The sequence below is a fragment of the Acomys minous genome, assembly GCF_964271855.1.
Source record: "Acomys minous genome assembly, chromosome: 4".
NCBI classification, from domain to species: Eukaryota; Metazoa; Chordata; class Mammalia; order Rodentia; family Muridae; genus Acomys; species Acomys minous.
The window spans coordinates 22,599,343-22,615,698 of NC_140486.1; the positions used below are offsets into that span (position 1 = coordinate 22,599,343).

The window sequence follows — 16,356 nt, forward strand, 5'->3', positions numbered from 1 at the left end:
TAAATCAGGCTGCATTAAAAATGTGCCAATAAAATTCATTCATCTATGTTGAATATAATCAATCATACTAGGAGATTAGAAGAACAGAAACATAATACTATCTTCTTAATGGCTGAAGAAAAGATATTAAATATGTTCAACATTAGTTCTCAAAAAAAATCAGCATAAAAAGATTTTTTTAGCCTGACATAGATTATTAAAAACTTGTATTATTCTATATGTGCATTCCCTTTTAATAAGAAACAAGCTGGGCATGGTGATGCACGTCTTTAATCCCAGCACTCAGGAGATAGTGGCAGGCAGATCTCTGTGAATTCGAGGCCAGCCTGGTCTACAAAGTAAGTCCAGGACAGCCAGGGCTATTACACAGAGAAATCCTGTCTTGAAAAACCAGAAAAAAAATGAGAAAGAAGATAATGATACCTTAAAAAGTGACTATTTGTATTCAATGATGTCTTAGAGGAGCAACCTAGAACCACAGAATCACACAAGGTTCTTTTCTTATATTTTGGTTGTGAGCCTAGCCTTGAACAGCTGAGCCATCTCGCCAGCCCCGTTCTTTTTAATCAATGAGCAAAGCAAAAGCAACACAATCATACACGACAAAGGGCCAGAGAGACAGAACAGCGCCTAAGAGCACTTGTTCTTGGACTCTGGTTCACTTCCCAGTACCCACACGGCGGCTCACAACTCCATAACTCTAGTCTCCGGGGATCCAACACTCTTCTGACCTCCCTGTGCATTAGACACACATGTGCTGACAGACATACATATGAACAAAACACTCATCTACATAAAATAAACTTAAAAACCTCTGGGGAAAACATGAATACATTTTCATGTTAAGTGGATTTATATGACAATTAAAATATGAACAGATCCAATGTCACTAATGATCAAAAAAAAAATCAAAGACCACTTGAAATATTACAACATCATGTGATAAATAGAGCCAAAACGTCTAATCTATCAAGTGATGGAGAAAGCACAGATTCACTGTCTCTTGTGTAGTGCGGGTGGGGAGCGGATATAGGGAGATAGTTTACAGAACAATTTGGTGTCATCACTTATAACTGAACACTGATATACACTATGACCTAGCAAACTCCAAGTCATAGGTTTATAACTCCAAGAGATTCTTTGTGCACTCTCCAGGGTACATGTATGAGAAAGTGAGAACAGCACTGCTCATAGTAACACAAATACCAAAGTAACTCAAATGCCCATCAGAAGGACAGTAGTTTAAACAAAACAAAACAAAACCTGTAGCACATTCCCATGGTGGAATTTTACACAGCGGTTACAGTGAGTGTATCAATGTTAGGACTTGAGAAGTCCAAGCCTTAGATTACACAGAGCACAGTGTATATTTTTAAGATTTAAAAAAAGAAAACCCTAAAGACAAAGGCATAATTTTGTAGAATATATAAAAATTATATAAAACTATGTAAGAAGAGAATGGAAGAAATGATTAATAAAGTCAAAATGACAGATGGGCTGTGGTGACACACACCTTTAACCCCAGTACTTGGGAGACAGGGGCAGGCAGATCTCAGAGTTTGAGGCTAACCTGATCTATAGAGTGAGTTCCAGACCAGCCAGGGATATACAGAGAAAATCTGTCTTGAAAAACCAACCAGCCAACCAAACCAAAAAACCACCCAAAAATAGAAAAAAAAGAATGATGATTATCAAAGAAATAGAGGAAACACATGGTTGTTACATGAAGGTTACTGGCAAAATCCTAGATTTACAATGAATATCCATTGATAATAAGGTTGTTCTGAAAAGTGCAAAAATACAGGACTAGGCTACAGACTACAGGCTGCATACAGTCTTATAAAATCAAGTAATTTATTTCATATTTTGTTTCATTTGTACACGGTACACAGTTGAAATCCACAAGGCGTTTTCCCTTTCAATAACTTATTATCTTCAAATATTTTCCATCATAAATATTTTTAATTAATCCAGAAGATACAAAGAGAAGAATGGAGATTCTTACTTCAAAGTTTTAAACAATTTCTTAAAATTACTTTTGTTCTTCACTACTGTGATAATTAGTTGTAACTGCCCATTTGACATATTCTAGAATGACCTGGGAAGGGAGTTACAATGAGGGACTAGGGGTTAGGTTGGTCTGCTGGGGGCTATATTGATTATGTTAACTAAGGCAGGAAGACCCACCTATTTTGGTGACCTTCTCTGAGCAGGTGATCCTTGACTATATAAACATGGAGGTAGCGAGCAACAGAATAAGGCATTAATATTTCTTTTTGACTGTGGCTGAAATGTCATTAGCTGCTTCAAGTTCTTACCCCTTTGACCTCTTTGTAGTGACGGACTGTACCCTGGAGTTGTGAGTCAAATAGACCCTTTCTTTCTTAAGTCGCCTTTGTTAGGATAGTTTGTGCTACACTTTATTATGGTTTTATTAAAATTTACTAATTTTGTACAGCTGGTTGGCTACTATCCATGATATGAACAATATATCTAGCACTGAACTACATGTTTTACTCTAGTGTATTCTAGTCTATTCTTGGGCAATTTTAATTATGGAGACACGCCAGATCTGAAAAGAACAGCAAAACTTCTTAAGAAGTTGATGAGAAGTTTAAATATACCCACACCACGTGGCAACTTGTTAAACATCATAGGTAGATGAGCATGTGATTTTTATTATGTTTTACATAGTTAAAATATACTTTAAAAGTGCAACTGGCCATAGCATGGTGGCTCATGCCCCTCACAGTCACACTTGAGAGGTTGTGGCCCATCAGTGCAACTATTGCTCCAGAACCACTTAGGCTACCTGCCTCCCATAAAGGAGAGCGCCTGGAATACCATATACACCTCAGTCTGAAGATAACTGAACTTTAGGTTTGAGGAAGCGGAATGTTTTCAGATGAAAGCTGAAGAGGAAACTCAGTGTGTCCAGCAATTAAAGGAGAACTTGTCTGGTTGAAGCAGCAGGAGGAAGTCTAAGGACCTGGAAGGCTGTTAAGTCACATGGTCTACATGTATGTGTGCATGTGTGCATGTGTGTATGTGTGTTTGTGTGTGTGATCAACAACTTTTAGTAAAATATTTTCTTCTCCATGGAGGCACACACCTTTAATGCCAGCACTCAGGAGGCAGAGGCAAGCGATCTCTGTGAGTTGAAGGCCAGTCTGGTCTACAGAGTGAGTTACAGGACAGGTAGGGCTACAGAGAGAAACCCTGTATGTGTGTATATATGTATACATGTGTATGTCTATATGTATATATATCATATATAACTCTTAATGTGTCATATCTGGCTGTGGTGTGGCTATTCCATTTCCTGTACTCAGGAGACTAACACAGGGGGCACTGCTGAGCATTTGAGTTCAGCCTGGGCTACAGAGAGTGAGACACTATCTCAAAAATGAAAACAAAGATTCAAAGAGCAACCAAAACATAATCTGTCAACTCTGTAAGATCTGTGAAATTTCAGTCTTTAGGGTTTACAAAGGGTGTCTCTTCTTTTTCTTGGGGTTTATAAAAGGTCATTTCAAAAAACAAACTGCAAAGCACAGGACTTAAATGGCTGAGGCAGGGGCTGGAGAGATGCGGAAGACCCAGGTTCAACTCCCAGAACTAACAACCTTCTGTAACTCCAGTCCCAGGGCTCCAATGTCCTCTTCTAGCTTTGTCAGGCACCAGGCATGCACGTGGTGCACACACATGCAGACTAAACAGCTATACTAAAACTAATTTAAAAATAAGTAAAAACCAGTCGAGTGTGGTGGTGTAAGTCTGTAATTCTAGGACTCAGGGAGGCAGACGCAGTTGGATCTCTGTGAGTTCGAGGCCAGCCTGGTCTACAAAGTGAGTCCAGGACAGCCAAGGATACACAGAGAAACCCTGTATTGAATAAATAAATAAATAAACAAATAAATAAATAAATAAGGCTAGGACAGAAGGATTGTGAGGTAGAAGTCAGCCTGGGTTACATAGTAAGACCCTGTCTCAAAAAAACAAAAACATCAGGCCCAAAAGCCAACAAAACAAAACAGATTCAGTAACGCTGTAACCTACATATTTAACAGGTACAGATTTGGCCTTGTCATAGCAACAGCACTCTGTGAGCAAACAGGGAAAGGGACAAAAGGAGATGGAAGATATGATCTATAAGGTCATGCACTGAAAAGCAGAATCAACAAACATCTAAGGTCATCAAAGAAAGAATGAGGCTGTCTTTTTCCAGCAGGTTGTTAACACTGCTGAAAGATAAGTTGTAGAGAAAGATACCTTGGCAGGGGTGGACTTTGTTTTCCCTAACTAGACTGGGTGGTGGCCAGGTACCAGGGTGACACAGGGTAGAGCTCTGAGGACTGAATTCCATCACACCACTGCTCACGACATCAGTTACCACAGCAAGGAAAGAGAAGAATGGAGCAACAGTGCTATTGAACATGAAGCCAAGAACTGTTTTCTAAAGCACATACTAATTCTAAAACCACACGGTACTGAGAGAATAAAATGACCACCAAGCAGGAACACTGAGTGGGTTTCTCTCCACTGCTGGCCTTGTTCTGAGTAGAATGCCCTTTCAAAGTTTTTACCTTCTGCAACTTCATCCAGTAACACAGTAATTTTCTTGTCTTCTAATAATCTATCTTTTAAAAATTTCATAAAAATCCCATTTGCCAATCCAGAATGCTGGATTTCAAAAGCTTCTGCTCCTTGGCACCTTGAAAACACCAAGAGAAAAAGGTGAAATAAGCCAGGCACAGAACAACAAAACCACTTGTTCACTGACAAAATGGAGCATACAACAGAAGCCGAAGGCAGAAAGGTGGTGTCAGAAGCTGGGCAGTGGGGGAGGGAGGGATTCCCTTAGCTAGGAAAAGTAAACGGGTATGCACGGTAACTGGGATACTAACAGGCTTCATGCAATCAGTCCATGTGCACAATGTAGCATCCTGGACCTCACAAACACATATGCTTATAATGTGTTACTCCAATAGAAATGAAACAAAAAAAGAAAAGCCAGTGCTTGCTAGTGGAGTGCCCACACCCACGGACAGGCTGAGCTTTGGTTTCTTCTGCCCCTCCATGGCTCCCAGGCAGAACTGAGCTTGAGGCAGAGTGAAAGGTTTTGCTGCTTAGTGCGAAGGTAGAGACCGAAGCGCACAGATGAAGCTTTCTACCATGCAGTCAAGGCAGACTTATGTCTAGACGCCCATGGCTAATCTACAATCAAAATGAAGACACACAAGAATGAAGAAAACTGAATGAAAGTACTCTTACGTGGCATATCCAAACACAATATTGGCAGTGACTTTCAGTGCATCCAGGATTGGGATCGTATCATCATAGTCATTTCTATTTATATACATGGGAAGGAAAAAAGGGCAGATGAGAAATTACACAGTGTTCTTTAATGAAAAATACGCTACTATTTTTAGTATATACAAAATGACATTCAAATTATTTTTTGTTTGTTTTGTTTTGTCAAGGCAAGGTTTCTTTGTGTAGTCCTGGCTGTCCTGGAACTTGCTCTGTAGACCTCTGGACTAAGGGCACATGGAACCCCATGGTTCCAGTTCTTTTACTTAAGACATCTACAGACTTGCTAAGAACAATCCAGGGTCCTACATTGTTAAGACAGTAAGCTGGCGTCACATCTTTTGTTAGCTGATTTTTCCAAGGTAGGATCTTACTGTGTATGTAGGCTAGCCTCAACTCTAGACTCTCTCACTCTCAGTCTCTTGAGCGCTAGGATACTGCTGTACCTGGCTTGTAATTTTTTTCCAGACAGGGTCTCCCTATGCATCCTTGGCTGTCCTAGAACTCACTATGTAGACCAGGCAGGCTTTGAACTCACAGCCTATTTCTGCTTCCTGAGTGCTAGAACTAAAGCCAGTTCACATCTGGCTTTTTTCTTAGCCTTTAAAATGAAGTTGTACCCGAACTCCCTCATTGAATTCTGACTGGTAAGCAAGCAAAAAACAGTAAACCTGGAAGGATTTACTGGTTCTGATCCCCAGGGACACAAAGGCAGACAAGCTATGTAAGACAAGACAGATTGGCAACTACATGCTCTAGATCCACAGGTGTGGTTTGTTAATTCCTACAGAATAACTGCAGTGACTGCAAGCAATGTGTAGCTGATTCTAGAGAATATATAACTTGTATTTTTTTGGTCCCTTTTACAGCAAACAGGAGAAAAAGTTAAAATAGATACCCATACGAAAAATTATATTTTCATCAAGTCTGCTTTTAGAAATTCACAATTCCTAGTGGTTCTTAGCACCTTACAGAACTGCCTTAAGTTGAATTTGTCAAGCTGGTGCTTGATTCCAACAATAGCTCAATAAAGTTCAGAAATTTTACCTTTTCCGACACATATCCAACAGGAACACATTGAGTCCAGTTTCCTTTTCCTGCATTAGTTTCAGTATGTTTTGTACACATAGGCAATTTTCAGACCTATATGGATTTGGAGCATCTACAGGGACCATAAAACTGTTGCCAAAGTTTTCATAACCATGCCCTGCATAATATAACAACCCTGGGAGTGGAGAGAGAAGAGATACCAACTTTAAACATACTTTCACCATTTACAGATACACACTGTAAAAATGACTTTTCTTCAGGTTGATGGAGGTATATTTAAGAAACACCCAATTACAGACAAGATCAATAATCAAAAGTTGATCTGAACTTTTGATTATTTTGAAAATCATCTTCATTTAAACTCTGTATTTTAAGATACCACCAATATATTATCTGAAACACATTCTAATTTCTAGAAGAAAGACCCAGTTAACAGTATATTATGGAGTAGAAAAAGGTAGTGAGGACTTCTTTCCTAAGTTGCTCCCGCCTTAAGGTTAGGATGCAGGAAAGAACCTTAGTAAACATTTAACAGGTTAACAAACAAACACATTTCAAGATGTTTATCATCATTTACCAGAGGCAGGTGGATCGCAGTGAGTTCGAGGCCAGCCTGGTCTACTAAGTGAGTCCAGAACAGCCAGGGCTACATAGAGAAACCTTGTCTCGAAAAAACAAAAAAACCCCAAAACTCAAAAAACACCATTTGCCATTAACAAATCAAAGCTGTGGTAAGATGCCATTTCACTCTTACTAGGCAGCTGTGATCAAGACAGGCAATAACAAAGATGGGGTGGAATTGGGAAGTTCTTTTGCTTGTAGCAGTAACACAATATAGTATAAAAACTTTGCAAAGAGTCTACAAGCTCCTCAAAAAATTAAAACACAGAATCACCACATGCCTAGCAACCCCACTGCTGGGTATACACGTAAGAGAACTAGAGTTGTGTCCATACAAAGGTGCTCACAAATGCTTATAGAAGAATCATTCCTACTACCCTCAAAGTGAAAATAACTTAAATAACCATGTGATGAGATAACCAGACTGTGGATATTCATACAATGAAATATCCAGTCTTAAAATAAAATAAAAAGATCTGATAACATGCTATAACATGAATAAAAACAAGTACCTAGTCAGTGAAAGAAGTCAGACATAAAAGGTTACATGCAGAATAATTCCACTGAAAAAGATTTATTTTGGGGCTGGACAGATGGCTCAGTGGTTAAGAGCACTGCCTGCTCTTCCAAAGGACTTGGGTTCAATTCCCAGCACCCACATGGCAGCTCACAACTGTCTGTAACTCCAAGATCTGACACCCCTACACCAATGCACATAAATTAAAATTAAATAAAATATTAAAAAAGAAAAAGATTTATTTTAAGTTATATGTATATGTAACTGAATGTATAGTCAATTTTTTGTGAACTTGATACATAAAGTAGGGTCATCTGGAAAGAGGGAGCCTTAACTTAGAAAATACCTTCACCATAAAATTGTCCTTCAGGTAATTGGTGGGCATTAAAAAAAAAATTAATGATTGATGTGGGTGGGCCCAGCCCACTGTGTGTGATGTTACCACTAGGCCCCCTAGTCCTGAGCTATATAAAAAAGCAAATTGGCCAGGCATGGTGGTACACACCTTTAATCCCAGCACTTAGGAGGCAGAGGCTGGCAGATTTCTGTGAGTTCGAGGCCAGCCTGGTCTAATAAAGCAAGCCCAGGACAGACAGGGCTATCATACAGAGAAACCCTATCTCAAAAAACAAGCAAACAAAGAAGCAAACTGAGCAGGCCATGGGGAGCAAGCCAGGAAGCAGCATTTCCCCATGGGCTCTGGAATTGGTGCTGACTTCCTTCCATGATGTTCTGTGGTCAGAATGTATAAGCCGAATACACCCTTCCTTCCTCAAGTTGCTTTTGGTTATGGTGTTTTATCACAGCAATAGCAAGTAAACTAAGACAGCATATGTGTGTGTATATGTGTGTGCACGTGAGCATGTGCATGTGAAAGTGCTAGAGCCCATGGAATCCAGATCCCCTGGAGCTGGAGGCACAGCCATTTGTAAGCTGCCTGATATGGTTGCTGGGAACTGAACTCAGTCCTCTGCAGAGCTGCAAGAGCTCTTACCTGCTGATCCATCTCTTCAGCCCCAGTGGCTCCATTTACATGAAATATTCGGAATTGGCAAGCTCCTAAGACAGAAGGTCCATTTATGGTGGCCGAAGGCTAGGTTAAAGACACATTTAAGTGGGCATAGCTCTCCTTTTCCCAGTAATAAAAATGAGGAATTAGGTAGTTGTGACTGATGCACAACTTTGGGAACATTCTGACCCATTGAATTATACTTTTAAATAATACAAGTTATGTTTTTAGCAAGTGTTTACAGTGTAACTTTTCCACAAGCATCTGTACTACTTCTAGAGCAAGACAAACTTTTCTTTTTATGGGAGAGAGTAGGGGGATGGTATCTCTGAGGCCCTGGCTAGCCTTGAATCACTATGTAGACCAAGTTGGCCTTAAACTCAAAGAAACCTACCTCTGCCTCCCAAGTGCTGGGATTAAAGTAGCGTGCCAGCATATCCAGCTAAGACAAACTTAATTTTAAGCTCAATGACTTCATTGAAGTAACTCTTTTTATATCATAATTTTAACCCACATCAAGAGATACCCTGAATTCAGATTCCTGAGCAAGTTTTATCAACCAGTCACACAACTTCCTAACATTGTGACATATGCCTTGAAATGCCACAGCAACATTTCAAAAAATTACTAATATTTAAAGTTTTAAAGATTTATTTTTATTTTGGGGTATGTGCAGGCACCCATGGAGGACACAAGAAGTATTGGATCCCATGAAGCTAGAGGAAGTTATCAGCCATCTAACATGGGTGCTGGGAACCAAACTGAGGACTCACTCACTCCGAACTACTGTACCGTCTTTTCAACCCCAGTAGCACTTTTTGTCACTAATCACAGACTGGCTTTGAAGACATTGTAAATAGTCTTATATCTTCTTAGGTTTTCTGATAGAAAACACTCATGTTGTATCATTTATCTCTGTATAACATTTTAATGGCTTTCAAAGCATTTTTCTATATACAACCTACTTTTAATTCAGATAACACAATTTATAGAAGATATCTACTTCATTTTGGGCTATTGAGACAAGTAGTGGATGTACAAGTTTTTGTTTTGATCCCAAGTGTGGGATGGGGATGGATTTGTGAGAGAACAGGTGATGTTTATTCACTAGAAGATGAACCACCTCGCTCTGGGGGCTTGGTTTGTGCCAGCTGAAACACATCTTAGTACAGACTCTAAGAGGAGATTTTGTATGTATGTATGTATGTATGTATGTATGTATGTATGTATGGGCGTACATATACACACACATACATACATACATACATACACGGCCAAAACAGGAGGCGGGGCTTTTTGGGTCTTGATACTGTTTGGCTGTTCATCACTCCACTTGGAGGCACTACTAGCGAGAGCCGCTCCAGAGAACGCCTCAGGGCTCTGGGTTCCGGCTGATGTTCCAGGTTCCAGTGGCAACTTTGGTTGAATTGCTGGTCTGTTGAAATCTTACCAACTATGCCAGGGGAACCGTTCCCAGGAATAAGTCCAAAAAGGTCTACTTCTCCTGTTTCCATTAACCTCTTTTCTCTCCTATCTAGGGTAGGTGGGTTGGAAGGGAGGAATAAGCATTAAAGAACCTAAAATAAAGCACGTTTGGAAAAGGTTGAAGCCTACAGAGACAGGTCTCACTTTGTAGCTTGGCTCCACACTACGCATGTGAAGAGCCTGGATACTGAGTTCACGGGTGAATGTGCTTGTAGACAACTTTTCTCAAAGTGCATTTTCTAATCCTTTTAAAAAAAAGATTTATTTATTTATTATGTATACAGTGCTCTGCCTGCATGTATATCTGCACACCAGAAGAGGGCATCAGATTTCATTATAGATGGCTGTGAGCCACCATGTGGATGCTGGGAATTAAACTCAGGACCTCTGGAAGAGCAGTTAGTGCTCTTAACCTCTGAGCTGTCTCTCCAGGCCCTCTCTGGTCTGTCTATTGCCATGATTCCTCTTCCTTTACTCTTTGACAGCTTCTATTATTATTATTTTTATTTTCATTATTTAAAACTATTTCAAATTCAAATATATTTTATCATATTGCAACTCCCTTCTTGATAGGCCAGCTATCAAAAAGCCATATTTGTATGCTTTCCAGTTTTTAAAAAATATCTTCTTCTTCTTCTACCACCACCACCACCACCACCATTACTACTACTACTATTAATTAAATTTTTTGGGAGGGTTTCAAGACAGGGTTTCTCTGTGTAGCCTTGGCTGTCCTGGACTCACTGTGTAGACCAGGCTGGCCTCAAACTCACAAAGATCTGCCTGCCTCTGCCTCCCAAGTGCTGGGATTAAAGGAATGTACCACAACACCCAGCACTACTTATATAATTTTTAAGTTTGTATATGTACATATGTCTGTGTGTAAGTATGTGTAGGTGAGTGTCCATGTCTACCAAGGCCAGAGGCACATGTGCTTTTAATCACTGAGTCACCTGTCCTGCTCCCATTTCCCATTTTTGTAAGAAATTGGATGAATACATCTTTAATCATCACTTTATAATGCTCATGAAAAAAGTTTTGTTTCAAAATCAGCATAATGGTATAATTGGAAGCCTTGCTATTTATGTGTGCTAAAATAGTAACCCTCATTATTGAGAGGAGAAAATTAATTTAAATTAATTAAATTAAAATTAAGTTAATTTGAATTAAATTTTAAGGCTTTCATCATCCCTTAGCCAACAGTATATTAAATCTTTTTGTTTGTTTGTTTGTTTTTCGAGACAGGGTTTCTCTGTGTAGCCTTGGCTGTTCTGGACTCTCTTTGTAGACCAGGCTGGCCTCGAACTCACAGTGATCCACCTGACTCTGCCTCCCGAGTGCTGGGATTAAAGGGGTGCACCACCATGCCCGGCTTGTTAAATCTTTTAAAAGGTGTTTTTTTCTTCCTTTCAAAATTCTACTTCAAGAATCATTAGAAATTATACCAAGTTTACCTCATCATGTTAACCTACTTGTAAACAAGAAAGCTAAACCTCTAAGTTATTGAAATAAAACAAATTGAAATGTAAAAAACTCAAATCAACACTTTTTGTTCACTATCTGAAGGCCTAACTCCAGGCCAGGAGATACCACATTCTGGGCATTCAAATATTAACAAAGTCATGGTAAATACAATCTGAAAGACAGCTGGAATGCGCTCAGCTGCTGGCCTTCCCCAACTTAAGGTTACACATATTACAGGAAATAAATTAGCAAGGAAATTCTAACTACTTCCAGCATATTCTGGCTCATAAAATTCTTTATTAGGTCTGTATTATTTTGAGTACTTTTAAATGAAAGAATGAAGGAAAATCACTCTTGAATTGTACCTGCACAGAATTTTAAATTAATAGGCAGAAAAGGCTGCATATGTACTCAGTGGTGGAGTCTTGATCTAGCGTGTAAAAGGCTCTATAGGCTGAGCTACCTCCTCAGCATCGGGCAGCAGACTGGGACGGGTATGAGGGAGGCCCACTCTACAATATTTCCTTATTAAATTCTATATCCAAATAGACAACTAGAAAATACCATGCAATAATTAGATAAAGGGAGCAAATACAATACCTATTCTATCACAACCATTTATATTTAAAAGAATCTACATAATATCAAGTAGATAGGAATGTTTTGCTATCTGATTATCTACAAGGTCTTCTTTTTAAACAAAATGACTACTGTATGGTACCTTTTACAGTCAATAAAAAAATAAAGTAATAAAAGACAGGTAAGAACTCTCAAAAGAACCATGTTTTAACAAGATTTAAAAAAAATTTAAAAGTAAAGATATTAAGCTAATTAGCTATATATATGAAATAAGAAGAAAATTTATCTTTTAAAAATAGGAATATTAAAATTCTTCAATTAAAACTGGGTGGTGGTGTTGCACGCCTTTAATCCCAGCACTCAGGAGGCAGAGGCAGGTGGAATGTTGGGAGTTTGAGACCAGCCTGGTCTACAAAGTTAGTCCAGGACAGCTAAGGCTACACAGAGAAACCCTATCTTGAAAAACCAAAAACCAAAAACAAAAAACCCAACCCCCCCAAAAAAACCCAAAAAAACCCCAAAAAACAAAAAACAAAAAAATTGAAGAAAAAAAATCCTTCAATCCAATAGTATATTTGCCTACCTTTATCTGATTTCCAAATATGTATGTATGTATGTATATATGTATCTATCTATCTATCTATCTATCTATCTATCTATCTATCTATGGATGTTTTGCCTGTGCACCACTGTATGCCAGAAGAGGATTCCAGATCTCCTGGAACTGGAGCTGCTGCTGATTGTGAGCCATCACATATCACATGCATACTGGGAATAGAACTCAGGTCCTTTGGGAGAGCAGCAAGTGCTCTTAACTGTTGATCCATCTCTCTAGCCCATGACTTTCAAACTCTTAATATGTGTAATAGGAATGGCACATAATTATAAAGATGAGTACTAGAATTGTCTTACCATATACTCCTTTGTCTAAAAGTAGTAAAAATTCATCCACAGCGTTACACATCTCGTATTCAGTAAGATCCAACAATGAAACAACTTTGAAATCTAGTTGCCTTAATAAGTTGGTCAATTCATACACATCCACCAAAGGAGCTTTAAGCTTGGGATGCGCCCAGTAATTCATATTTCCTATCAAGAGAGCAACTTTGTCCTTTGCTGTAAGAAAAAAAGGGAGGATTAAAGGAGAGGGTATAAAGATTAAAACTTATACAAGCATTAAAATGAAAATCTTTGCTTTATAGTGTTTTATTTCAAGTAAGATTTCAATACATTAAATTTCATTTTAGAGATCTTAACATAGGAGACTAAAACGCAACAGGCTGAAACATCAAAAAACTAAAACTAAACATGTATTCTTTGGGAGTCAGACAAAGAATATTTATTAGTTATATATAGCAAAATATGATTTCAGTTGTGTTTCCATCAATTTAGGTTCTGTTTTACTAAGAATGGAGGAAGGAAAACAAAACAAACACCTAAAGAGGGACAGGAAGAATCTGCAGAGATAGGAGAGAGACCAAAGGGAGGAAAGAGGGGACTTCAAAGGACCAGTTTTGTTCCTATAGTAGTGTGGATATACGATCTCCTTCTACCTCTAAATTAGAAATTGTTTTATCATCATCATCATCATCATCATCATCATCATCATCATCATCGACATTATTACAGTATATGTGAATGTGGGTACATATGCACGATGGTGTATGTGTGGAGTTCAGAGGGCAACTTTCATCTTGATGGTTATGAGCCACCATGTGGTTGCTGGGAATTGAACTCAGAACCTCTGGAAGAGCAGTCAGTGCCCTTAACCTCTGAGCCATCTCTCCAGACCAGCAATTTCCATCTTGTCAGCACTCCTTGTTAACATTTTAAAGACCTATTTCCTGTTTGCCTGGGTAAGAGTACTTGAGGAATTTTTTTGAACTTAAATCTTTTGACTTTGCTCAGACAGAAAGAGGCATTTTGGGGTGGGGGTAGGCAAAAGATATATACCTATGCCTTGAAAACTATCAGCTAGCCTATTTAGGGGTATGCCTGGCCTAAGCAGATATGAATGCTGGACAAAGCTTAGTGTATATTTCTTCACAGTCTTGGGGTAGGGGTAGCAGCAGCAAAGTGTCAAGAGAGCTATGCACTGCCAGCTGTGTAAAATTAGAGCACAGGAAATTATATAAGCACACGATACTTGATAGTAATCATTAAAAACTACACTACTGGCTTATATACTTACTATATAATGTTTTTTATTTTGTTTTATTTTATTTTAAAAATAATAAATTTCATCTGATTGTAGAGTATATGACTTCTATTCATGGGGAAAAAACCAGGTTACTTCTTATTAGCATATTGTGGTATGTTAACAGCAGCCTCACACACCTCAGTTTTTACTGCATTTCTTGAATGCACTGGGACAATACTGAGAAACGACCTAACGACGGTCTAATGATGCATTTCTCAAGACATATTTCTCTCATTCAGCAAGATGTAGCTAACTTTATTTGGGAAAGAAAGTAGACTACAAGAGTCCAAGAAGGTGAGAATGTGAAAATATCAACAATCGAGCAAAATTCTTGTAATTTTTTTTTCAAAGTCAGGCACGGTGGTGCACACCTGTAATCCCACCACCCCGGGAGGCAGAGGCAGGTGGGTCTCTTTGAGTTTGAGGCTAGCTTGGTCTACAAAGTGAGTTCAGGACAGCCACAGTTACACAGAGAAACCCTGTCTTGAGAAGCCAATTTTTTTTTTTTTTTTTGCCAATGGTATTTAAAAAAGCTAGATTATATAACTTCAAAAAGTTTAATGGTAAGGAAGATGGCGGTCTTACCTTGACCAACCTACTCGTGAAGCAGTTGCTGGCTGGCAGGAGAGCTGGAGTGGACTTAGAATAGAGAAGCAGAGATGGGCTGAAGTAAGAAAACAAGGACCCAGCCTAGGAAAGGTAGCAGCAGAGACCAGGCAGAAAAAGGAATAGTAAAATCTGAATTTGAGGAAATGAAAGGAATAAAGAAAATTTCAAAATGGCAAGTATGTAAGCAAGTCATGATGGGTTTTGGATGATAAATTCAAATACTTATAAATCAATCAAGTTAAGTATCATACATTCCTTCACAATTATAAAAAATTGGAGTTAATATTATAATTAGGTTTGATCATGTGCTTTAAACTCAACTCACCCAAAGGCTGGCCAGTTGTTTGTTCTTTATTATCTGGTCAAAGATAAAAGAGCAAACAGATGCTGTTATTCGTGGCATATCTTCAGAGCTAACAAGATAAGACAAACCATGAATGCAGACAGCGTCTGTATCATTAAAATGCTAAATATAGTAGAGGTCACAGAGGCTAGAAAAAGAAGGGGAGACAGAGGGTGAACAGAGTACAAAAGCAGAAGAAGAGTAGTAGATTTATTGTTACATAGCATAATAGGACAACTATTTCTCTAACAATTATGAATTTAAGAAGGAGAAGCTCTTGAAGTCTCCTAACGCATAGAGTAATGATACAAGCCAAAAAAACAAAAACAAACAAACAAACAAAAAAATGCTAATCACCTGGATTGGATCATTTTATAGGTCATTTATCAGGTCATAATATGGTACTTCATAAATAAGTATGAATAATAATTTAAAAGGAAAATACAGAACATATTTACTAATAGTTAATTTATATCTAAAAGATTTTTGACAAAGTATATTGATTTATTATTATTACACATAGAATAAAATCATATTCACTCTCCAATACCAACAAGAAGTGACACAGGGAGATTAAATTCAATTCCTCATTTGCCCAATACCTGTAGGGAAGGTAGTTTATTTGTACATTTAATAAAACAGATGCTGTGGGAGCCTATTATAAGCTTCACACACATCATTTTCTTTACACTCAAAGGTTTGGTTTTTTTTTTTTTAATCTTGGAAAGTAAGAAAAAGTAGGCCTGAAAAATGTTAAAAACTTAGTGATGGGTGTGTGCTGAAGGATTTATAAAGTAATTTTACAATTTTTTTTAAAAGGGTAAGACATAGCAGACAAATTTAGGGACAGGGATTCTATCAACACCAAGAGAAACAAGTACTAGGATTAGTTTGGGACATATGAAGCAATCCTAACTGAGCTTCATGTGAACTTGAAGATACTATAGCAATCTTGGTCATGTGGCTTTTTGTTTTGCTTAATTTGCACACATAAAGTCAGCAGAGTTCAGAGAGAACTTAGAGTAACAGATGCTTTTATGAAATACAAAACTAAACTAACAGCACTGGAGGGGTAGCTCAGAGGTAGAGCAAGTAGCCAGCACACACATCCACAGCACCAAGAATCAAACAAAATCAAGCAAACTAATTACCGTAGCAAAATAATG

General features: G+C 38.3%; 1 protein-coding gene across 2 annotated transcripts in view; it reads right to left on the reverse strand.

The window, feature by feature from the left end:
- Nucleotides 1-16,356, reverse strand: part of MALT1 (MALT1 paracaspase) — a 54,179-nt gene that overhangs the window by 13,291 nt on the left and 24,532 nt on the right. For both annotated transcript variants that reach the window (XM_084780838.1, XM_084780837.1), the window contains 5 exons: nucleotides 15,173-15,205; nucleotides 12,951-13,154; nucleotides 6,361-6,538; nucleotides 5,275-5,349; nucleotides 4,587-4,714 (listed from right to left, as the gene is read on the reverse strand). In XM_084780838.1, the coding sequence (XP_084636964.1) occupies nucleotides 4,587-4,714; nucleotides 5,275-5,349; nucleotides 6,361-6,538; nucleotides 12,951-13,154; nucleotides 15,173-15,205 (618 nt within the window). The remainder of the gene's footprint in view (nucleotides 1-4,586; nucleotides 4,715-5,274; nucleotides 5,350-6,360; nucleotides 6,539-12,950; nucleotides 13,155-15,172; nucleotides 15,206-16,356) is intronic.